General features: G+C 48.0%; 2 protein-coding genes and 1 long non-coding RNA gene across 4 annotated transcripts; 2 read left to right on the forward strand and 1 right to left on the reverse strand.

Annotated features, from left to right (window-relative positions):
- The first annotated feature begins 2,708 nt into the window (after positions 1-2,708).
- On the forward strand, positions 2,709-6,454 carry HOXD3 (homeobox D3). The gene is made up of 2 exons (XM_024561574.3): positions 2,709-3,304; positions 4,891-6,454. The coding sequence occupies exons 1-2, from the start codon at positions 2,764-2,766 to the stop codon at positions 5,646-5,648; spliced, it is 1,299 nt and encodes a 432-aa protein (XP_024417342.2). The 5' UTR covers positions 2,709-2,763; the 3' UTR covers positions 5,649-6,454.
- A 1,994-nt stretch (positions 6,455-8,448) lies between these two features.
- On the reverse strand, positions 8,449-21,640 carry LOC112305801 (uncharacterized). 2 transcript variants are annotated; one of them, XR_006655576.3, is made up of 4 exons: positions 21,520-21,640; positions 10,629-10,756; positions 10,266-10,361; positions 8,449-10,128 (listed from the first exon to the last, which is right to left on the reverse strand). It is a non-coding gene; the product is annotated as an uncharacterized lncRNA (long non-coding RNA). The 2 variants fall into 2 exon arrangements; XR_002974863.4 differs by lacking the exon at positions 21,520-21,640 and having other exon boundaries at positions 10,629-10,857.
- Positions 21,641-21,790: 150 nt separating this feature from the next.
- On the forward strand, positions 21,791-23,944 carry HOXD1 (homeobox D1). Its single transcript, XM_024561572.4, has 2 exons — positions 21,791-22,531; positions 22,906-23,944. The coding sequence occupies exons 1-2, from the start codon at positions 21,898-21,900 to the stop codon at positions 23,217-23,219; spliced, it is 948 nt and encodes a 315-aa protein (XP_024417340.2). The 5' UTR covers positions 21,791-21,897; the 3' UTR covers positions 23,220-23,944.
- The last annotated feature ends 502 nt before the right edge of the window (positions 23,945-24,446 follow it).

A 24,446-nucleotide genomic window follows, 5' to 3' on the forward strand; every position in this document is an offset into this window, starting at 1 on the left:
GGTCCCAGAGCCCAAATGAGCAGAGGTACCAAAGGGTGAGAAAAGAAAGCCTTAAAGAAAGGGTGGGGGGTGGTCGAAAAGATGAGCCACTGAACAGTTGACCATTGTCCAAGTGATTTATGACCCATTCCTGCTTTTTAGGTTCAGGCAGAGTTCACAAGGAGTAGGGATTTCTGGAAAGAAATAAGCTTTAAAAAAAAAAGTTTTGTGACAACATTCTCAGGTTCTGTTTTAGGAGAGGTGGCTTCTTTGGTGCACTATGTTTTGGGGTTTGGGGGATACCGCAAAGTCCTTCCCATTTACGAGAGGGCTACTGCCATGGCTTCTGGGCAAATGGACATTGAGATGGTGAACCACCGTTGCATGTGCCTCCAAATCCCTTAATTCAGGGAAAACAGAGAACAGACTCTGATTAGCCGTGAAGCTGCCCACTATGTGCACTTTCAACATGTGTACACAGTGTGTTTTCTAGGAAAATGACATAGGAACAAATATATATGCAAAGCCATCTGTTTCAAAGACCTGGTCAGCTCCTAAAGAAGCTTTTAAAATATGACTGGTCCACCTATCAAGATAACTTGGTCAACCTGGGAGGCAAGAGGGGGATGTTTTTCTTCCACTGTTGTAAGTGGAATGACAGAAGCAGCAGTGAGTTCTGTTGGTCGCAGTGTCAAATGTGACCATTTTGACATCCAGAGAGCCCAAAGTTTAAGACTGGAAGCAGGATCCCAGAGTAGTAAAGAAACCTAAGCAAACTCAGAGTACCTGGTGCTTTTGCCTGGGGACATGTAAATATTAGTCACATGATGAGGAGGTAGCTGCCCATTTGATAATCAGTAATTTTAAGAGTCACAGAATATAGAGAATGAATTGAAAGAATTAAGATCAGCTTTGTTGAGTAGATGCCCTAATTGCATACCTTTAATAACAACTGTAGAAACAATTCCTAAAATATAACATCCTAGTATTCTATTATCCTATTGAGAAAGGCTTCCTATCGAGAAAAATGGCATATTCACTTATATTTTAGAACAAAACTGGGCAATAATAGTACCAAACGAAGGCTAGTATGAGTAATTTTTAATTTATTTTAAAATTATTTTTAAAATCCTCACCCAAGGACATGTATTTATTGATTTTAGTGAGAGAGGAAGGGAGATGGAGAAAAACATTTATTAGTTGCCTCCCACACATGACCCAACTGGGGATCAAACCCACAACCTTTCAGTGTGTGGGCAACAATGATCCAATTGACTGAGCCACCCGGCCAGGGCTGATTAATTTTTTAAAATCTAGTTAGGCTTTTTGGTGAAGTGGAGGGGAAATGAGTGACTGGGAAGTGATTTTGGTACTAGTGGTCAAATCCATTAGGCCACATAAGTTGTCTATATAGTGTGGTCCATCTTGATGACCATGATGTAATATAGGGAGTTGTGGGGAAGAAAAGTTGCCTGAAAGAAGAGATCAAGAATTAAGGTCAGGGAGCTGACCAATAAGTTTTCTTTATCAAGTAGACAAAAGTGGTTGAATGGTATTAGTTATACTTTAACTCCTTAGGAGCCTTTCAGGAGAAGGGGCGGGTGGGTGAGAAGGGAAATCTCCATCAAGAGTCAGAGGACACAAAAGGGGTAGTAGAATTTTTCTTAGGTGTTTTTCCCCTCCTTCTAATTCTAATTCTGGGTCCATTCATTGTGCCAAAAGAGGCTCTTTCACTGGTTGTGAGTTGGATGGTGGTAGTAGAATGAATGATGCAAAGCAGAGGTAAATAATAATATCCATATGATAGATGCAGGATAAAAAAAATGATAGTTATAAAGCATTCTCCGTTTCTGTGCTCCCTGCATTTCAAATTCTGAATCTCTTCACCCATTTTCAGTGGTATCCATTTAAAAGTAGTGGAGGACCAAGTTAGGAGTCTAGAAAAATGTAGATGAAGGAGAAGAAACATTTTCTAGCCTCAAAAGAAGTCCAGAGTCTTTAAGTCCTCTTCTTGGTTTTTATCTCCTAGTGGATTTCACAGTGCTGGCCCACAGAGCTAACTGGGACAATTCTCACCCCGTCACCAGAAAGTGGACTATCTGGGTCTTCATGAAGGATGCTGAGATTCTGAAACCAGGTGGGGGAGATACTTTTCTCTGAGAGCTCTGGCTATTCTGAGCGGGTTATGTGGCTTTCTTTTGCCCATCAAAACCTTGAGATGACCCTATGGTTGATTGATCCATTCATTTGTTCACCCATTCAATAAGCATTTATTGCACTTACTACTTCTGGGGCCATGGGCTAGATGTTAGGAATATATAAATAAATAAGACACAGTCCCTGCCTGCAAGGAGCTCAAAGTCAAGTGGGAGAATCAGCCATTAAAGTGTGTAAGGCCATAAGTGCTTTTCCATGCAGTTTCAAACACTAAATTGACACTCTTGGAGAAAGAAAATTGTATCTGGAAAAAAAGAAAAGCCCCTTTCTTTGGATGTAGCTAAAGAGAAGAAAATGTCTTTTCTTATGCTTATGAGAAATACCTTCTGACTTTTCCAAGGGTTCAAATAAATTGAATTTCATAAAATTCCAGATTCCCCACTATGAAGAGGGTGAGAAGCAGAGAGCCTAAGCTAGTCCCTCTATATTGATTGGTCTTGCCAATGACAGTCCTGCTGGGGCCTCTCACTTTTCTTCTCTGCAGGTCTACTGGAGCCTGGGGCTGCCCCAGCTCTCTCAGGATTTGGCAGACATTGGAGGTGGCAGTGAAGGAGACAGTGGTGGTCAATGTTATTTGAGCAGGGTCAGCAGGCCCTGGAGCTTCCTGAGTGCACGATGCAGAAGGCTGCTTACTATGAAAACCCAGGACTTTTTGGAGGCTATGGGTACAGTAAAGCCACTGACACTTATGGCTACAGTGCCCCCCATCAGCCTTATCCACCCCCTGCTGCTGCCAACTCCCTGGACACTGAATACCCAGGTTCTGCCTGCTCTATCCAGAGCTCGGCACCTCTGCGAGCGCCATCCCACAAAGGGGCTGAACTCAACGGCAGCTGCATGAGGCCTGGCACAGGCAACAGCCAGGGTGGGGGTGGTGGCAGTCAGCCTCCTGGTCTGAACTCAGAGCAGCAGCCACCACAGCCCCCTCCTCCACCACCGACCCTGCCCCCATCCTCACCCACTAATCCCGGAGGTGGAGTGCCTGCCAAGAAGGCCAAGGGTGGTCCCAATGCTTCTGGCTCTTCAGCCACGATCAGCAAGCAGATCTTCCCCTGGATGAAAGAGTCCCGGCAGAACTCCAAGCAGAAGAACAGCTGTGCCACTGCAGGTAGCTCTCAGAGGGAGCTTAGTCCTGGACTAAATCCCCGCCACACTGACCCCAAGAAGCTAGCTCACTTAGGAATCAAGAAACGCGGGCTGGAAGTGCAACCTTGGAGGCCATATGTCTAAACTCCTACTGATATGGAAACGTCCCTTCTTTTTGGTGTTCCTTATTGGGGATTGTACCCTTACAGTGACAGGGGACTCACTTCCATTCCAGGCTGTTGGTGCCATAGCTGGGCAAGTCCCATAGTTATTAATAGACAGATCTTCCTTATACTGATCTAATAACTGCTTTCCTGGGCTGCTGGCCATAACTCAGCTCCTTTTTCCACCCAATAGCTCTTCAAAACTTGAAGACAGGTATGATTCCCTGAGCCCAGGTGGTTATGTAATCCACATCACATGAATTCCCAGTCTCTTAAGTTAATAAGAACTAAAGTCTATGAAGTGCTGTGTTAAGAACCATGCTAAGTGCTTTACTTCCAGCCCAATTCTCCCCATCCCAGCAAATCCATAATAGGGAGGGGCATATCCTAGGAGAGGAGGATAGGCTCTGAAACAGGGGCAGCCTTGTGTTTCTCTCCCTGGAAAGGAGACCCTAGAGTGGAGGAGATCTTCTGTAGGTCCATTCAGGGTGTGTGGAAGATGGGCAGGGACAGGAGCTCTGAGGCCTGCTGCCTCTCTCTCTTCTCCGCCTGCTCAATTCCTGAAATTTTCTGGCCTTGTGTTCTCTGATGTGGTTTATCTTCAGGTAGATGAACTTGCTTGCAGGTTCAGGGCCACTTTGCAGCCTGGGATGTAGCTAGCTTGTTATCAGGTCTCTAGTTTGCCTGCTGCTTCTGGTGCTGCTGCTCCTAGAGGGAAAGTATCTTCCAGCTTGCCCCTCCTTCCCAGCTGCAGGCACAGGCCCTCCCTCCCAGGAGAAATCCATTTGTCTTCCCAGTGAGGGAGTGGACAAGCTGCTGAGAGGTGGCAGGGGTGGTGGAAACCAGTGTTGAGGCTGCTGGTACTAGCACCGCAATACTCAAATGCTCCTAGCCTAGCCTTGTATCCTCCAAAACTCTGGGGTAGTAATTTTATGGTTTATCATCTACCTGCATTTGGATGCAGAGCTTTTGGGTGCAGCTGGGCTGGAGTGAGGTGCTAATATCTCCATCCTCAGTTCCTGGATACATTGCCCAGGAGTCGGCCCCTGAGCAAGGCAGGCTGGGGCTGTTCCCTCACTCCCCTCCCCCAGCAGAGGCTAGGAGGAGTGTTCAAAGAAGTCGGGCCCTTCTTTGACAGAGCAGAGGCCTTACCAGCTGCTACTAGTCTCCCATTAAACTCCTCCACGGCCTTTGGGAGGGGAGGGGTTGGACAGAGGGGATCAACCTCAAGCGGCAGATGGGGGTTTCAGGTGCGACTGATTAGTAGGCTTGGGGCTGGTGCGTTTCTCTTAGAATCTCACCTTCCAAACGCCCCTCCCCGACTCCATCCAGGATTAAAGTGGGGGGAGGAGAGGGAAGAGGAGGGAACAAGGGAAGTACCCCTTCCACCCCTGCGTGTCTCCACCTCTCCTTCTCAGCGCCCCTCTCTCTCCCTCATGTCCAGGAGACAGCTGCGAGGACAAGAGCCCGCCAGGCCCAGCGTCCAAGCGGGTGCGCACCGCGTACACGAGTGCACAGCTGGTGGAGTTGGAAAAGGAATTCCACTTCAACCGCTACTTGTGCCGGCCACGCCGCGTGGAGATGGCCAACCTGCTGAACCTCACCGAGCGCCAGATCAAGATCTGGTTCCAGAACCGGCGCATGAAGTACAAGAAGGACCAGAAGGCCAAGGGCATCCTGCACTCGCCAGCCGGTCAGTCGCCGGAGCGCAGCCCACCACTCGGCGGCTCTGCGGGCCACGTGGCCTACTCCGGTCAGCTGCCGCCGGTGCCGGGCCTAGCCTACGATGCGCCCTCGCCTCCCGCGTTCGCCAAATCTCAGCCCAACATGTACGGCCTGACCGCCTACACGGCGCCGCTCAGCAGCTGCCTGCCGCAGCAGAAGCGTTACGCTGCGCCCGAGTTTGAGCCCCACCCCATGGCAAGCAACGGCGGCGGCTTCGCCAGCGCCAACCTGCAGGGCAGCCCGGTGTACGTGGGCGGTAACTTCGTCGACTCCATGGCGCCCGCGTCCGGGCCGGTCTTCAACCTGGGCCACCTCTCGCACCCGTCTTCGGCCAGCGTGGACTACAGTTGCGCCGCGCAGATTCCCGGCAACCACCACCACGGACCGTGCGACCCTCACCCCACTTACACAGATCTCTCGGCCCACCACTCGTCTCAGGGACGCCTGCCCGAGGCCCCCAAACTGACGCATCTGTAGCGGCCGCCAACGGCCCGAACTAGTGGCCCAATTACCTCTTTTGCTTTGGTGGCGGGGGTGGCGGGCGGGGCCCGCAGGGCAGCGGGTGACTCCTCCCTCACCCTAGACTGGGTCGCAGCCTCCCTGGTTTCGGGCCAACCGCGGCCGAGGCACAGGAGACTGGGCCTCCCTTCCTGGCGCGTCCTCCTTTGGGTGACTTGCCATAAATCAGCCGCAAGGATTGTCCTCTGTAAGCCTGACAGTGCCATGTACAGCGGACCGAGGGACTGTAATCTGGTAATGGTGTCCCGAAGGTAAGTCTGAGAGCCATCGGCAGCGAGCTCTGCAGAGGGACCAGAGCCTGGAGAGCTCCGGGCCCGGCCTGTGTCTAGCCTAGTTGCGGACACTTTAATTTATATGCTCCTTCCCGTCCCGTAAGGATTGCATCGGACTCAACAATGTGTATTTATTATTTGAAGCGAGTCATTTCGTTTCTCTGATTATTTATCCTCGTCTTAATGTATTTATGTGTATATTTGTAGAATTCTCCAGCCAGCTTCGGAACGCGCTCCCAGGCCCTGGGGTCCACATTTCACCTCTTTAGTCCCCTTGGTCTGAATTAGTTGAGAGTAGTTTTTGAACAGTTGTAACCGTGGCTGGTGTTTGTAGTTGATGTAAAGGATCAAGACCGCAAAATATCCTTCATGGGTAGACACACCCGTTACTCAATTCTCAACAGCCGCAGCCCTCCAACTCGACACAGGTTATTGATTTCAAATTGTCTGGTACTATTTGAACAAATATTTAGAATAAAAAAATTCTCAGTCGGAAGATTATCTGTGTTAATCACACACACTTGCAAATAGATCACTGCCTTTATCTTTCCCACAATCCCTGTGGAAGGCCCCCAAATAGGCTGACCCATTGAAATATTTTTGTTTCATTCATTTCGAATCTAGTACATACATTGGTTCTAGGGATACTTGTTTACATCCCAGCTATTGACATTAAGGGGAAAAAAATCTGAGGATGCAAACCTGGAAATGTTGGAGGGGATGATTTGGGTAGGGCTTTGTATTGAGCCTGCTTTGCTGTTTCTAGCCCCCCCCACCCCTTTCTAGATACAAATCAACAGTTTTACATTGCATTCACACTGGGGAGGCCCGAGCTCACTTTTCTGTGTTAAGTAATAAAAAACAAAAAAAAAACAAAAAACAAAAAACCCTGACAATCAAAAAGAAAAAAAAGAGAGAGAGAGAAGCAAAGTTGTAAGAATTGAGCTATGAAAAGGCTAAGGTGCAAAAAAAAAAAAAAAAAGAAAAGAAAAGAAAAAAACCTGATCCTTTGGAGACATGTACCTAAGCCTTTTCTCTAGGAAACGCTGTCATGACTTTTTCCTTTATAGTGGTTGGTGGTTCATTTCTAAAGAAAACAAACATTCCCCATGATATAAAGAAATAAAAGTTTCATTAATGGAACATAAGTATAAACACCTTGTTTACTCCTGTTCTTTGTACTAAATGGGTAAAAAAAATGTCTCCAAGGATTTATAACCATTTTGTAAATAATAGTGTGGCTTTAGCTAGGGGTGCACAATTTCCACCCGCTTCTCTGGGAGGAGGCACTTGGAAAACGCCTTCAGATAAGGTTCAATTCTTTGTATTTCAGTAAAGTCGGCCCACACATCTCTATTTGGTTTGACAAATAATGCAACTCCTACTACATCCCTGGTGACACGAGGTGAAATTCTTATTGTGTGGAAATAATTTAACTTCTAATCTGGTGGAACAACAATCGTTTCTATTTGGATGTTTGTGTTTCGCTAAATAATGATGGCTCAAGAAATAATTTAGTTTCCTTGTTCCTTTGTGCTGTTTTTAAAATGGCATGTTAGGTTGGGGGTGGGAGAGGGTTATCCTTTTGCTAAATTTCACATTTCCTGAGCAGGTTTAAAGTATGTTGTAGAAGTGTATCAGCAGAATAAATGGCTTCAACTGAAGGGATAGTGTACCACTTCCAAGGCTTAAAATTGTTTTCTATGAAATTTGCATCCAAAGGCAGGATTTCTAATTATCCTGTAAGAAATTATTTTTTAAACTATTAGGGAAATCAAAGAAGAGCTTTCTGCCTTGCAGGGATAACAACCACCTTTCTTAACTGGCTAAATATTAAATAGATGAATTGTTAGGCTTTTTAGATTCAGCCCATTTTTCCCTCATCTCCTCTTTCTGCCATAAGTAATAATAAAAATACATAATGCATCATGGCTCCAGGCATTTTCCAGCGCGGTCTGTTACCGCAGGAGTATCTGCTGAGTCTGCGGGTGTCTGCAAGGCCCCAAGTGTCATCTGTGGCTTAAGGTTTCATGGATTAGACTTTAAACGGTGTCTAGCCCGGCTGGCATTAGCTTCCTCTCACACTCAGGCTCCCACGCAGCGCGGGGTTAGGGACTCCCTCTCTAGGCAGCCACAGCTGCCCCAAGGCACCTTTTTGAGGCGGGTGGGGGAGTTCTCCTGGGACAGATCTCTGCCTCGCTCTCACTTCTTGGGGAATGGTTTCCTCAGGTTTCTGAGAAAGGCTCAGATGGGCTACACTGAGCCGCTCCTGGCGCGGGTGGGGAGTCTGGGGTGGACGCTTCTCGCTTAGCCACAGGCCAGGGCGAGAGCGGGGCCGCGACACAGCCATTTAAAACTTCATAAATTATAAACAAGCTGCCTTGGCTTTCGCCATAAATTCAGCTCCTTTTGAGCCTGCAATTAGTGTTAGGAAGCACCAGAGTCTAAACACAACCAAACGCCCTCTGAAGGGCCCAACTGCCCGAGGTCGCCAAGTTTTATTTATTTCCCCTCCGCACCCCGAGGTTTGCACACAAAGTCACCTCCTCCCCCGCCATTGCCTGCGGTACACACTCGGCTGGGTTCCCACTCTTCGATGGAAGGTCACAATAGCTGCTCTATCGGAGGCACCCGCCACTGCGCCTCCCCAGCAGAGAAAGGAGTTGGGGGAGGGGAACCGGATCCTGCTACAGCGCTCTGGGCCCAGGCCTCTTCTCCTGGGGAAGATCTGCAGCGGGAAGGGGCGAGTTGGCAGGGAAGCAAACTTCCACTCTAGCCTGTGTGTGCCCGACACAGGGACAATGGGGGACGCACCAAGGCCTCAAGGCTGCTGGCCCTGGCTGCCGGCCGCTGGGTTGAGGGCGTCCAGAGCTGCCTTTCTTTGGGAAGCCGCTGCACCATTGTGTGCGTAGCTTCTTCCTCCCGGGCTCGTTGGAGGCAGGGGCCACGCAAAGGCAAGGTTGGGCAACTGGAGGTGGGGACCTGGCCTAGCTTCGGGCCTTGGTGTCTGGGAGGTTCACCTCCTTTGCCCACAGGGAGAAATGGCTCTTTGGCTCAGACCTTGACTACTAGCTCGGTTTCCCACCCCCTGTAGAGACCGTTTTAGGGGAGGTGAGGGACCAGGGAGGTTGTGGGGGATCCTCTTGAAGCCTGAAGAAAGGGGTTAGGGTCTCAAGCCTGGGTCCGTGGATGGGGAGTGGCAGTCGTTTTGTTCAATCAAATGTGAATTAAAGCGAGGTGGAGGTGAGGCAGCAGGAATAGTCCACTGCAAAATGGGAGGTGGCAGTAGGGAAAGAGATTTAGGCAGACCAAGAGCTTCTCCTGGTTACCAGGAAAAAGTTAGGAACTAGCCTGGAGTGATGGGGGGAGACCCAGTTGAGCTAGCCATGGGGGTGGGGAAGTGGCAGAGGAAAGGCCTGAGGATTACCGGTAGTTCTGGAAAGTGCGGTCCCTGGAAAGGCAATAAGAAAGGGCGATTAAGTACGAATTCTGCCTCCTGGCTTTCAGACCTTAGCTTCATCCAGGAACCTGACAGAGAAAAATCCACATCTGCGGGAATCGTTAAGTTAACCATCCATTTGTACCATTTCTTTGTACAGGCTTTCAAAGGAGAGATGGGAGAATATAGAGTGAGTACTTTCTCCTTGGTATACAGCCTCAAGCCTAGTCCCTATCAGAGACACATCAGCCAAATTGGTTTTCCAGGCCCCAGAGGCTGGTAACCTTGCTGAACAGTTTTAAAAGATGGCAATTACCCATACTAGCTAGCTACTCCGTTGTCCCTCCCCCATTTCTTCACCAGCTGATTGACCCTTGAGTGAAGTGCATCTTCTCAGCCAGCAGGCCCCCGAGCCTAGGCTCTCCATCTGTTGAGGTTTTTCATTTGGGGGGGTGGGTGGGTGAAGAGGATGTGTGTGTGTGGGTGTATGTTTGAATAACAAAGAAGGAACCCAACTTCTACTAAAAAGCGTTTCTCTGCTTGACCTGGGGAAGTCAGACGCTTGTTTACACCTTCAGAATTCAAAGGAAAGTCAGAGGCCTGTTTTCATTTATCTTAAGAATTAGTTGAAACTTCCTTCTGAAGACTTGATCAATCCCCTTACAGATCTAGAAAGGTCCTCTTCATCTGGAAGTTCTTGGCATTATGTTGGCCCTTCTTTCAGAAACTGTAAGAAAAGAACAGGTTGAATAAAGTTTGTTGAGTATTAAATAAAGAGCAGAAAGCTCTAGTTCCTCACAGGTATAGAGCCTGAACATTTGAGAGAATGGCTACTTCCCAGAGAGAATGAGCTGACCTATTTACCTAGATGTTTTGTGCACAGGGAGCTGAGACTGTGTCTCCAGACCCACCCTCACAGCCTCTGAGGTCTGGCTCATTTAGATCTCTCTTGCAGAAGGCCTGGAGGAGGGAGGAAAGATTAGATAGATGAAACGTCTGCACTTACTGCACTGGTAGTGCTAGTTGGTGGAGAGGATCATCACAGAGAATGAACCCTTAGTTGTCATTGTGCCCCCCGTCTTCTACGCCAGGTACAAATACCCTTATCTTTGGGACCCAACGTTGGTGCCAAATGAATTTACATACTTGGCCTAAAGCCTATACCTAAACACTTCCATCAGGTTTCATACCCACATTGGCAAGTTGGAAAGGTACGAAGAAACCTACTTTCAGGCCAGGTCCAGCCTGATGCACAGTGAACAAAAGGTTTGCACACATGAAGGAATAGCCAAGGTAAGATGGGTGTCCGATCATTTGCAGTAGCAGAAGCAGGTGAAGAAGGGTCCCCGGGAGATCTGCAAGGTGGGAAAGATTGCTCAGTCCTCTGGTCCTAGATCTTGTGGCAAAGTATCTTGACTGTTTTCTATAGTTAGTATGAACCATTTCTATGGAAGAATATCTGGAAAATCATGAAAATAGAGTTTTAACATTAGTAAGAGCCCAAGTACAAGCTCTTAACTTAAATCAGGATTCACGGGGAACCCTGGTACAAATGAAGTGCTTTTGTTGGGGAAGTGGGCCTCAAATCAGCCCTAGAGGAAGGACCTGTTGGGCCAGGGCCTTTTTGAAGGAGGGAAGAGCATCCCCAACTTATAAGGAAACAGGGAGAAGGCCTTTTTATGGATATATTGTTCAAAGCAAGGGGGGAGTGGGGAAACTGGGTCAGAGGAGCTGAGCTGGAGGGAGTCAGAGGCAGAGCTGGCACCCCACTCCCAAGTCTGTTGCCCCTTGGGGCAGCAAGGACGCCATCCTTGTGGCAGGCAGAGCACACACAAAGGAAACCCCTTGCCTGTCCTCGGACCTGGGGATACTCTGGGGAGGAGGCTGCCATGGACCCTGAGTCTGAGCATCTCCCTCCCCTGTGGGTAACAATAGCCTCCCCCTCCTCCAACCACCCCTACTGCCAGTGGTCAGGTGGTTAGTTGTCAGGCTGCACAAAGACCAGTTTGGGCTGTACCACCAAGTGACATGCATGCTCGCTCCAGCCTCTCTTGCCCACCTTCCTGCGTAACAGGGTGCTGCAGTTGAGGGGTGGGTGGCTGTTCCTGAACCCACCTGGAACACTTTGGAAAGACAAACAGTGCAGTAAGTTAATCACCCAAAGGGCTGGCTGCCGAGCCCCCTCACACCAGCGAGGAGGTCTGGGGAGGGGGCTGGGGTGAATGATTTCTCAGTGTGTGTGTCTAGGGTGGGGGGTGAGGGGCGGGAGAGGTTAGTTCTATTAAGAGTTCATCAATCACCCAGTGTGCACTTTTTTCACTAGACAGCGATTCCTCCTCCTTCAGAGCAAGTCTGGGCCAGCTGGGAACCGACCAGAAACCACAAACGGAGGAGACACAGGCACACTGAGTGAGAGCCAATGGAGGGCGCGACCCGCCACCGGGCTGCCCACCCAGAGGGGCTTAGCCCCGCCGGCCCTCTGCTGTGTGAGGCCCAAGGGAAGCACTGGGCAGGGACCTCCTCATACAGTGGCCAACACTGCCTCCTGCCAGCTCTGCCCTCGGGTGACTCAGGGTGCCCAATGCTCTCCCAACACGCCTGCCCCTCAGTGATTCTGCAGCTCCTCACCCCCTCCTGCTTGTTCAAGTGGCACCATTAAGCACTGCTCTACCCCAGAAGGGCCAAATCCATTTCAGATGGCAGGACAAGAAAAATTCCAATGGGTCAGGTTTTTGTAGACACTTTTATTTAAGAGTTAAAAAAAAGATGTCCCCAGGGACTAGATTTCAAGGGAGGGTCTGAAGTAGTGTAGTTTTATTTACTTGTAGGAGTATTTATGTAGGAGGAAGCAGGATAAAGACTCTTGTTGAACTTGGAACTAAACTTGAATGCCATTTAAAATAACAATACAAATAAACACCAACTACAATGATATGCCTTTCCTTTTTGATGTGAGGGCAGGACTTCAGTATTTTGCCAATTTTTAATTCAGGCACAATTTATATATATATATATCCATATATACACACATATATACATATATAATGATTGGATATTTGTATACATCACAAAATGATCACCACAATAAATTTAGTTAACATCACCATATATAGTTATACATTATTCTTGTGATGAGAACTTTCAAGATTTATTCTCTTAGCAACCTTCAAATATGTAGTACAGTATTATTAACTATAGTTATCATGCTGGGGGAATATTTTTACTTCAGCTCTTTCAGGTTCATCTTAGTAATACAGCAAAGGGACAGACTCCTAGTTTGGGGCAGGGGGCAGTCAGTAGCATTAGAGCCACTTACAGCAGGAGGCTTTGTGTGAGTGGGAGGTGAAGCATTCTTCTACTGCTCCTTGAGTGGTACATACTCTCCTCTTTGTAAATTCAAAGAAAGTTCCAGGCTATCCCCTCTTTTAACTTTTTTTCTGAGTCATGTCAGATGAAAATTTTCTGAAGAGTTAAATGTGTTGCCACAGCCTATAGAAAGGAGCCTCTAAAGGATAGAAATTCCCTGCTTTCTCCCCTTCCCTGGGTCCTCTCCTTTCTCATCATCCTCTTGGGGTGGCAATTACCTTCCTTTGAAGAAATGTGCTACTGTCCTTTTGCTTCAGGTAGATAGAAGATGAAACATTAGGCCTTGCGCAGTGCCCTGACTCACTGAGCAATTAAAATACTTGGTCCCAATATCCTTGTTTCAGAACCTGTTCCTCTCTTCTTGCCTTTTCACCAATGCTGACTGCACAGCTTCTATATGCACTATACTGGCTCTGAGATACAAAAATGAGTCACTAATGGTGGTGCTCTTCTATCGGCTGGCAGAGAAAAAGAACCAATCCTGTGACAAATGCTGTAATAAGACATGTGGCAAAAATGGTCCTGGAACAAAGAGAAGGCACCACTAACGGTAGTGTAGTGTCAAAGAAGGTTTCTCAGAAGAGGCGAATTTGGGTCCCTGAAGTAGAGGGATTTTTGAGCCTAGGAAGGAGAGGCATACCAGGTGGAAAGAGCAGCACATAAAAAAGCAGGGAGGGAGGAAAGAGAAAAGTCTGGACCTGGAACAAGGAGAGTGGTTTGAAGTGGGGCACCTGGCTGGAAAGAGGGGTTGCAGACGGTCCATGGAAATGAGTCTGGACTTGATCTGTAGGCAGTGGGAGCCACCGAAAGTTATAAACTGGAATGTGAGGTTATTTGGAAAGCTAACTCTTGGGGGCACTGTGTCTGATTGGAGAAAGGAGAGTTAGGAGGCAAGAAGACAAAAAAAGGAGGCTGCTGTAATAATCCATCTTAGAGAGGAACAAGTATAATAAGGATGAAGAGAAGAGACATTTAGGAAGAAGAATTATAGGAATAGGAGACCAACTGGATGAAAGAGTCGTGGATTTTAATCCCTAGGTTTCTATTTTGGGGGCCAGAGTGGGTAGTCAGGCCATTCACCAAAATGAATAGAGGAAGGGGGAAGAGAGTTTGCAGGGGGAACTAATTAGTTCAAGTTTAGGTCTACATTGTGTTTTCTGCTTTGTTAACTGATAGATTGCATGACCATAAGCAGTTCACTTAATCTTTCTGGCCTTCAGTTTGATCATCAATGAAATAGTCAATATAGATGTCTACCTCATCATTAGAGCTGTGTGTGTGTGTTATTATCTTCATCAGGACCAAGTGAGTGACCTGCTACATAAATATAAAACCTAGGGAAAACATCCTCTTACCCATGCATGCTGATCAATACTTAGGTCTTGGGTGGCCAGTGAGAAATAAGTCTCAGGAAAATTAAATACAACACCCTACTGCTTCCTAGATATTGAATGCAAGCTAATGTTTAAGACTAGGTCAGATCAGATTGCTGTTTCCAGAGGGTACTCTCCAGGGGACACGTGCAGAAATATGGTCTTGGTATCAGACCACTAAAGAGGCAGCCTCTTAGCAGATGTCGGAAATCTTCTGTGTGTTTTTATATCATGTATCTTTCAGGGAATGCTTGAAGCCACCCACTGTTTTTGAATCTTCTTAAGCTTCCCTATGGCACAGTGTTGTATAGGAAAGAGTATCTGACCTTGGCCATTTACATTGGGTGTGACTACAGCAAGTTGCTAATCTTTTCTATGTCAGTATTACTATTTGTAAAACAGAATTATGAAAGGATCAGTAAGACAAATAGAATGACGCTTCTGGAAATGCTATAAGGGTGAGTAAGAGGTATTATTTTTCACTTATCACGCTGGCAGAAATAAAAAACTAATGCCCACTGACTAGGCAAAAGTGTGAGGAAACAGTTCTCATTTGTTGCCGGTAGAAGTAGAAACTGATTCACTTCTAGGCAGTATGTATCAAAATTGCCAGCACACATACTTTTGACTAATTTTACATCAAGGAATCTTTCTAATAGGTAAAAATCTGAACCTGTGTTTTTAACAGCAAAACACAGGTAATAAGCTAAATAAACTAAATGCCCATTAATAAGGGACTAGCTAAATAAATTGTGATAAGCGTATGTAGTAGAACAGTATGAAGTTGTAAAAATAAGCCAGGAAGTTCTGTATGCATTTATATGAAATGATTTTCAAGATAAAATGGGGAGAAAAGCACAGATCAAAGTTATCTAATATGCTACTGTCTGTGTAAAAAATGTTGGATGTGTGTATACATACATATAAGGTATCTCTGGAAAGATATATAAGAAACTCATAAAACTTGTTGCCTATATGAAGGGCAACTAGGTGACGAGGGACAGGGGTGGGAGACTTTCACTGCATACCCTTTTGTACCTTTGCAACTTGAACCACACAGATTTAAACTTATTACCTATTTAAGAAATAAATGAGAAAAAAAAAATGTCAGTACAAGTGTAACTGACCTGAGTGCACCCTGTATGTTCACACGTATCCTTATTTGTACTTGCTCTGCCCAGGTGTACTAATCTTGGGACATTTCTGGTTTTGTCTCCCCAGCCCCCTTATGCTGATCAAGCTCAACAGGAAATGAGGGGATCCTTTACCCTTGCTTGGTGATGGAGTGGGTGGAGACCTAGGTCCATCACGGCCTCTTTGCAGCAGCAGCTCAAGGTGGGGGGGCCTCAGAAGGGTGGGGCACAAGTTCATCGAAGGGAGGGCAGCAGGCCTCCCAGTCAGCTACACTGGCTGGGTGTTCTTCCAGAAATGAAGGTGCCTTCTTCATCACCGGGCTGTTAGCTCAGCATCAAGGCTGCCACGGCACAGAGGAGGGGCTGCCTTACTCCCTGCTTTTTGCAGACTGTGGAGAGTCAGAGACTCAAGTTGTTTCCCTCATTTTTGCAGGATGGTTTTTCTTTTTAACCTCTGAGTAAAGTGACTTTCTTCCTAGAATGAAGGGTTTGATGTCACTATCTTTACCGGGCCTTCTAGCATCAACATCTTATGCTGTGAAAGGCCAGATCTTAGCCAGAGGGAGGGGAACAGCTTAGTTCAAGGGGCGTTTCCTCCTCTCTGGATCCCTGAGGCTCAACTGCTCATTCCAGACAACTTGGCAGAGGTGGAAAAGAAATGAGAGTTGGCTCCTCCCTCTTGAAACCCCCATTCCCACTCCTTCCCTCTGCCCACTGCCTCAGAATCACTCCACATTTTCTCTGAAGAGACTGGGAGAGACAAATCTCTTTACTTCTTATCCCACGGGCATCATCAAAGCCAAGTTAGGGAGGTGGCAAAGAGCGGAAGTCCGCCCAGTTTGCAAAGCACTATCTTGGGAAATTCCTACTGATTACTTCTTAAGGATATTTTCTGGAACTTCCACTCAACTAGACTTAAATTTGACCTTGACATTGGCCTTTCTGCCTCAACTATCCAAGAGGCTACAAGACACTTCTCAGGTATATTCATACTCCAACTAGTCATGAGTTGTCATCTTGCTGGTTCCAGGGCCCTTCCCACAGAATAACCATTCTGTCCCAACATTCCTTCCTCAACCCAGCTGCTAAAGCAGAAATTCTCTAAGTGTGGTTCCAAAAAACTTTGCTTTAGAATCACCCAAGAGGTTGATTAAAGTATAGACTCCTGTCCTGGCTAGTGTGGCTCAGTGGATTGAGCACCGACCTGTGAACTGAAAGATGGCTGGTTTGATTCCCAGCCAGGGCACATGACTGGGTTGCGGGGCCAGGTCCCCAGTTGGGAGCGTGCAAAAGGCAACATATCGATGTTTCTCTCACACATAAATGTTTCTCCCTTTCTCCCTCCCTTCCCCTCTTTCTAAAAATAAATAAATAAAATCTTAGAAAAATATATAGACTCCTGAGTCAGACCAACTGGATGAAAAGCTCCAGGTGTAGGTTGAGGAACCCCAGTTTTGTTTTTTTAATTTATTTTTTATTGTTATTCAATTACAGTTGTATGCCTTTTCTCCCCTTCCCTCCCCCCACCCCAGCTGAACCCACCTCCCTCCCCCACCCCCACCATCCCCCCCCCCCCCGATTTTGTCCATGTGTCCTTTATAATAGTTCCTGCAATCCCCTCTTCCCACTGTCCCCACCCCACTCCCCCCTGGCCACTGCTAGACAGTTCCCCCCCTCAATGTCTCTGGTTGTATTTTGTTTGCTTTTTTCTTTTGTTGATTATGGAACCCCAGTTTTAAACAAGCTCCTCTGGTGATTCCTACCCACATGAAGTGGTTTGGGGAGCAAATAATCTAAAGCTATCCTTTAGTTAGTATGAGTCATGGTGAAGCCACACTATTCTGTCTACTCTTTATTTCTGCCCAACAAAGATTTACTGAAAGCCTACTATGTGCTAGGCACAAGCTTGACCCATGAGCCTCCCATTCACAAAGCTCTCAGGGAATGGCTCAGAACTCTTAAACTGTTTTCCAGAGGCAGGGTCACGTTATCAGACTCCTGATATGTTTAGAATTCCTGTTCTTAGGATCCCTTTCATCCCCATGCTATCCTGGGAAAATCCTCCCTCCCCTCACCCTTTACCCTAACAAGCAAGAGCCTTTCTAGGCTTTGGGGCTGTGGAGCCAACAGTTTGCATGTGCTCAAGTGTCTCCAAGGCGTTGGGAACCACCCTGCCTGGTTTCAGAAGCTATAATCCCCCATTGTTAAGGCTGAGTCAGAGACCTTGGGACCACAAGCCACTAAGGAGACAAAGCTTATCTCCCTGGCCAGGGCACCGCCCCTGCCCACTTTACTTTACCCTGTTTGGCCCTGAGCCTGACCAGTTAGCCAATGACAGGTAAGGTTCCTCAAGGAAGAGACAACCTAAGATAGGCATGGTCATGAAGAGACCCACAGGGAAGGACTCGGGGGGCTATAGAAAAAGGGGGTGATGGACCCTCACCCCTCAGCTTTGACATAGCTTGAGTCCTCATTCAGTCTACAACAAGTCTCCTAATCTCTTGGCTGCCTTACTTCCCCTCCCTGACTTAAGCCTGAAACAATGACAGAGCTGGGTGCGGCCCTGTGCTGGAAAGGGCAGGTTCCCTGGGGAGATCAGGCCTAAGAAAGAATGCATAAAACCCTGTGAAACCTGCTTTGCTAATACCCTCAATTTAAATGATAAGGGTCCAAGCCTGAAATGAGTTTGTTTCCCAAAATCTTATAGCCCTTTAGCTAACTGACCCTGACTCAGAATAAGCCCTCAGAGTTCTTTGTTATCTATTATTTGATCCTTACTGCCTGACAATGATTGACGAGCTTTACCTGTATTCCTGTGCAAACTGAACCCAATAAAAGCCCATTGAGGAAAAGGCTCTTGGCCCTTCTCCTCTGAGAGATCAGGCCACCTCTCCTCCCCAAGCAGATCAGCAGATCAAGTCTTGGTAGACTTATTCTCTTCCATGGCAGCTGGAGAGGGTGGGGGGGCGGTGGGGGGGCCTGCAGGCGGAGCCCCACCACACCAAGGTATAACACTGGGGTCTGTGGAGAGGGATTGCCAAGAGACTTCTTAGGAACAACTGTAAACACACGGAAGACCAGACTGCCATGCTCTATCACTTCTGTCCTGCAGAAAAGAAGCTTGTCCTTTGGAAAGGGACAGAAAAGTAGTCTGGGGAGTGAGCAGGGGGTGGCTACTGTGGTAAGTAGGATGGGAAAGATTTCAAAGCATTCCTACATCAAACACAACCTGGCAATCAGGCCCCTCTGCTATCACCTCCTGCTGAGGACTCTCAGGCCAGGACACAACAGGGCAAGTGACCCTTGGGAATTCATGACTTGAACAAGCAATAGAATCAGTAAGACATTTCTCCAAAACCCTGTGAACACCTAGGAGACAAACTTTAAAGTTACTCGAAGTACGCTACATTCACATCTTTTGACACACACTTCCCCCAATATCTTCCAATTGCTCCTTAGAAAACTATAGACACAGATTCTTCTGGAGTAGATTTATATATGTATTTTTAAAGATTTTATTTATTTATTTTTAGAGAGAGGGGAAAGGGAGAGGGAAAGAAATGTCAATGTGTGGTTGCCTCTCACGTGCCCCCTACTGGGGACCTGGCCTAGCAACCCAAGCATATGCCCTTACTGGGAATCGAACCCAAGGCCCTTTTGTTCACAGGCTGGCACTCAATCCACTGAGCCACATCAGCCAGGCTGTAGTAGATTTATATTATAGCTAAGATTTGTGCCAGAAATGAATCCCTTGTTCCTTTGGATTATTAATATTTCTCCCTAGCCTAACCCTCCCCCAACAAAATAATGGCAAACATAACGGCCTTGGCAAACATTTGCTGAGATGACCAGAGTCTTGACTGGTAACCTAGCAAGTCAAAAACAGTCTGGGAGTGGAGATGACAACTCTGAAGCCCAAGGTGCAGGATCTGCCAAAGACCAGACTATTAAAGGGAGTAGAAGGAAGGACGGACAGACTGTATCCCCCTGGATGCGCTTATCAGAGAGTTTGAACAAAGAGTGAACATCTCCCCCACAGTTGTGAAAACAATTCAATTTTTAAAATCTCATTCTTTTCCCTCAGCAAAAGCTCAATCTCCAAAATTTTGCCTCAGTGAAATAATGTTGAAAGCTCTTAAGTGCATCAAAGTCAGTATTTAATTTTGACAGGAAGGGTCCAACTTTTACCCCAAATGCTCAGTAGCAAAAACCTGGTCCTTGTTGCAATGCAGGCTGCCAAGGAACCTAGGCTGCCTGTTTTTCCGGAAATCTTAAGAGAAAAGGGCTCTAAATTTGTAAGACTTTGGCCAAACTTCCCAATCAGGCTGGGTTTTCTGTCTTACATCCTGGGTTGCAGCCAGCTGGACAACTATGGAGAGGTTTACAACACCACACTTCCTTCTTGACCCCCCGGGGGCTTCTGGGCCTAGGAAAAGTCATTTGATGAATACCTATTGAGAGAGGGCCTTATGGTTTTCAGATAGAAGTGTAAGAGCTGGGTGAGACATTATGCTTGTAAAAAAATGACTATTAAAGTGTGGCCAGGGGTGGCTATCAGGGCACAGTGAACACAGCAGCACCTGATTTGCTGATACTTTTGCATTAAGGGTGAAGAGGGAGGGCAGTGAAGAAATGCATCTACATTTGAAGCTAGCTCTGAAGAGCTCTATCATTTCCTGACCAGGGTGCTAGAGAAATACCTTTATTTTTCTCCTTTAAAAAACTATTTAGGGCCTTTGTCATTTGTCATTTGATCGGTCATTTGACTGATTACCAGAGAAAACTGAAGTGGCAACATCAAGTTTGAAAGGCTATTTTCAGCATAGGATTCCGTTTTCCAATGAAATTCAAGCACTCCAGCAGTGCAGGAATCCCAAGTCCCTTTAGCTTTGTGCTGGTTCCTTTTTACCTGCCCCGGAAACCACCATGGCTCAACCCTCCCCCTCTTGGCTCAACTTTAGCTTTACCAGCAGTAACACATTTGGTGTGGCTTTGTTTATTCACAAGTTCACATCACTGTAAGGAACTGGCTCCTTGGACTGTGATGGCTCCTATTTTGCAGACTTCCTCGGACTGGAATTTTAGGCAAGGGCTCAATCGCTCTTTCATGACAAATGGATCAGTAAAACAATAATAAAACCTCCGTCACCATAACTCAGAGGCTGTAATAGATCAAGTTCTCAAGGGCACTTGAAAAGCCCAGAGTAGACTCTTTATTCACACAGATTTTTAGGAAACTACCCTCTTTCATTACTGCTGTGTGTAAATTACACTTATTTGTTATTTTCCTGCAGCCCCAAAGAGGGAAACATTAAAAGAAATATTCAAGGAAGTTGAAAAGTTTGTCAATGTAAATAGTGTCTTCCTGACCCTTCTACTCTTCATTTCCTGTGCCAACTCCACTTTTATTTCCCGTCTCTCTACACTCAGTAAACAAAACCATATTATCAAGGGAAAGACGTGAGCCCATTAACATTGTAAGCCCTCAGATTACACTCGCAAGAGACGGCGCAGCACTTATCTGATGGAACAGAAGCTTTAATAGCTTCGGGGTACAAGCCTGTCCAAACCTTTGAGATCTGACCCGTCACTAGGAAGCCTCTGCGCCTGGGAGCCAAGTGCCTAGGAGAAAGCGTGCCCAGCACCAGTGCGAGCGCCAGCCTCCCAGACACGAGCAGTAGGAGCGCTGCATCACAAAGGCAGACTCTTCATTTTGACAACCCTAATCAGGGGGAAAATCAGCTAAACTTCCGAACAAGGCAAAAACTTTATCTTCTGTCCAAATCAAAACCTGGCACTTCAACACTCGCACGTCTGCCACCACCAACAGAAGGGGTGAAAAAGGTGAAGGGAATGCTGTGAAGTAACGTGGGAAGTCTAAGAGTGAAAATGCTGTGCCTTCCCAGGTATCCAGCACCTACAGTATAAAATTTAGTCCCGTAAGTCGGAGAGTGGGAGAAAAATTAAACCTCTGCTCCAGGTTTAGGATAGAAATAACACTAGTGCCAAGAAAACCAAAAGCGCACAGGGTTCAGAGCAAACACTAAAGAGGAATAACTACCTGCCCTGGAGAAAGGCTAGGAGCCGTCCCCACCGGCAGAGCTCCGAGCTCCCTTTTAAACCTTTCCACAGCCCGCACCTGAGCGACGAGCCACTCATGACCCAGAACAAGTTTTCACCCCCTCCATCCTCTCGTGTTCGCCAGAGAGGCCAGTCCAGCTTCCCTCCCCACGCGTCGTCCAGTACCTGTCCGGGCGATCGGGCGTCCCAGGCTCTCGCCCCACGCCCTCAACCTGCCCTTCCCCAGGCCGCCCCCGGGCCGGGCCGGCTCGCCCCCGGGCCGGGGCCCACTGGGTGGCGGCCTCCCGCAGAATCGGTGAAGTTGGCGGCGGGGCAGGCGCGTGGAGTCCGAGGCCGTGCGGGGAAGACGCCCATTGGCCGGCTGGTGCCACGTGGCCACCGCGGCCTCTATATTAGGCCACTATTTACCCCCGGCTCCCTCGCCGTGGCTCGGCGACGGCATCTCGGGTAGAGGAGAAAGGCTGAGCGGCGCGGAGCGCGGCGGTCCCGCGGACCCCCGCAGCCCAGCCCCGAACCGCGCGCTCAGGTCAGCGGGCCGGAACCATGAGCTCCTACCTGGAGTACGTGTCGGGCGGCAGCGCGGGGGGCGGGGGCGAGCTCTTGAGCTTCGCGCCCAAGTTCCGCCGCGCCGACGCCCGGCCCGTGGCCCTGCAGCCCGCCTTCCCCCTGGGGAGCGGCGACGGCGCCTTCGTCGGCTGCCTGCCCCTGGCCGCGGCCCGGCCCGCGTCTCCGCCCCCGGTCACTCCCGCGCCGCCCCCCGCCGCACCGCCGTACGCGCCGTGCGCCCTGGAGGGGGCCTACGAGCCGGGCACCCCACCTGCCGAGGCGGGCGGCGCGGACTACGCCTTCCGGGCGCCCGGGCCAGCCTACGATTTCCCGGGCGCGCTCGGGCGGCCGGCGGACGACGGCGGGGCGCACGTCCACTACGCGACCTCGGCCGTCTTCTCGGGCGGCAGCTCCCTGCTCCTCAGCGGCCAGGTGGACTACGCGGCGTTTAGCGAGCCCGGCCCCTTACCCGCGTGTCTCAAAGAGCCCGCCGACGGCCAGTTCGGGGCCTTCCAAACCGCGTCCCCGGACCCTGGCGCCTACCCCAAGTCCTCCTCCCCGGCCTCCGGCCTCCCCGCTGCTTTCAGCACGTTCGAGTGGATGAAAGTGAAGAGGAACGCTTCTAAGAAAAGTAAGTACTTGAGCCTTGAACGGACGCTCCTGGGTTAGGGACAGAGCCTCCTCCCCGGAATTGCGCTAGGAGCACCTTGCAGCTGTCCCTCTAGACGGCGGTTTGTGATCTATGGAGGAAACGCGTTCCGAGGTGTTACCAAAGCAGGCAGATCCCATGAGCGTGCCCCAAACACACTCTCGGAAAGTGTGCCAGGCACGGAGAAAATTGCCGGAGGGGGCTGTCTCCATGGAGCACTTCTCCAGGCACAACCGTGTTCATAGAGACCCAGGAGGGCTGCGTTGTGACTTCGATTCTAACTATAGCCCCACTGCTCGCCGGTGTTCGGTCTCGGCGTCCTCTCGCCCCGCTGATGTTCTGTCTTTACGTTGCAGGCAAACTGGCCGAATACGGAGCCGCTAGCCCCTCCAGCGCGATCCGCACCAATTTCAGCACTAAGCAACTGACAGAACTGGAGAAGGAGTTTCATTTCAATAAGTACTTAACTCGAGCCCGACGCATCGAGATAGCCAACTCCTTGCAGCTAAATGACACCCAAGTCAAAATCTGGTTCCAGAACCGCAGGATGAAACAGAAGAAGAGGGAACGAGAAGGGCTTCTGCTCTCCGCCAACCCTATGGCTTCTCTCCAACTTCCCCTCTCAGGCAAGAACCCGGGGAGCCCTTCTCAGGCCCAAGAGCCCTCATGAGGCTGAGGAAACTTGGCCTGCAGAAGTCATAGGCCAACCCAACCCTGTCTAGACTTACTAACTCAGTTTGGGATGGAGGTGGACCTGGGTGGAAATAGAGGTTTCACTTGGGAAAGAAAGTGCTTAGTTGACTTCCGTGGGTGTATAGATGTTAATTTGAGGTCTCTTAAGCCACTCATATGTGTATTGTTTGTGTCTTATCAGGGAAAAGGTGCCCAGCTGCCAGCCCAACTCTGCTGCTATGTTGCCTTAGTCATATGCAATTCCTGGGTGCAGAGTGGCAGTGCATTAGTTGCAGAACTCTGCCAACCCCCTGATGTGCTCAAAAGAGCATCTACCCAAAGTTTTTCTGGTTTTAATTAAAAGGACAAGACTACATGTATGTATTCAGCTTCTTGAGATGACCAAAGCTAGTTTCGGCCTCTTTGATGTAGCTAAGCTGCTTCAATGATCTTCACATTTGCACTCCAGTTTTGTTTTTCTTTAAGAAGCAATTTCTACCTCTCCATGTGCCTGAGTGAAGATACAATCGCTGTTTAGTTAGTAGCTGAACAAATCTACAGGGTGGGTGAAGATTAGAACCTGAACTACACGTCACACCAATTACTCAGACTTGAATGTAAATATATACAGTATGTATATTTTTAAAAAGGCTTGCTTGAAATGAACATATATGACATTTAATGTCATAGCATGGAAAAGGTTTGAACTTTTTAAAATAAAAATTACAGAATATGCTACTCTCTGCTTTTCCTTACTCTCATTTTGATTTTGTTTCAAGCTGATTCAGTTTCTTCTATTTGGAATTTCTTGATTCTGCTGTGGGAGTTTGTTTAGGTTGATAACCTTAAAAAATAACATGCCTTATAGGTTATATACACAAACAAATTAGGGACTATTTTCTGAGCAGTTTAAGGCAGGAAAAAAAAAAAACCCTACTCTGCCAAGTATCTGAGTAACCTAGGAATTACTTCATTACCTTAAGTGCCCTCGTTTTATGGCAGATACGTAGACTGCACATTATCTTGTAGGCTAGGGACTCACTGTGAGAATGTTGAAAAGCCAAGGAGACATTGTAGGGAGATCTTGTTCTCTTTGTCCCCTGGTCTTACAAAAGGTAGAGGAAGGGTGACCTGGAGACTTTGCTGGTTGATTAGTGTTCTCTGTAACTGCATGTCAAAAACTCCCAGTGGTTTGATTCCTACTTCCAAAGTCAAATATTATAAA

The sequence above is a fragment of the Desmodus rotundus genome, chromosome 2 (genome assembly GCF_022682495.2).
Source record: "Desmodus rotundus isolate HL8 chromosome 2, HLdesRot8A.1, whole genome shotgun sequence".
NCBI lineage: Eukaryota > Metazoa > Chordata > Mammalia > Chiroptera > Phyllostomidae > Desmodus > Desmodus rotundus.

Bases quoted from the DNA above. Each gene is read 5' to 3' on its own strand.
- HOXD3 (XM_024561574.3), top strand. From the start codon at position 2,764: ATGTTATTTGAGCAGGGTCAGCAGGCCCTGGAGCTTCCTGAGTGCACG. The intron at 3,305-4,890 runs GTAGCTCTCAGA...CCTCATGTCCAG, and splicing joins GAACAGCTGTGCCACTGCAG to GAGACAGCTGCGAGGACAAG.
- HOXD1 (XM_024561572.4), top strand. From the start codon at position 21,898: ATGAGCTCCTACCTGGAGTACGTGTCGGGCGGCAGCGCGGGGGGCGGG. The intron at 22,532-22,905 runs GTAAGTACTTGA...TTTACGTTGCAG, and splicing joins GAGGAACGCTTCTAAGAAAA to GCAAACTGGCCGAATACGGA.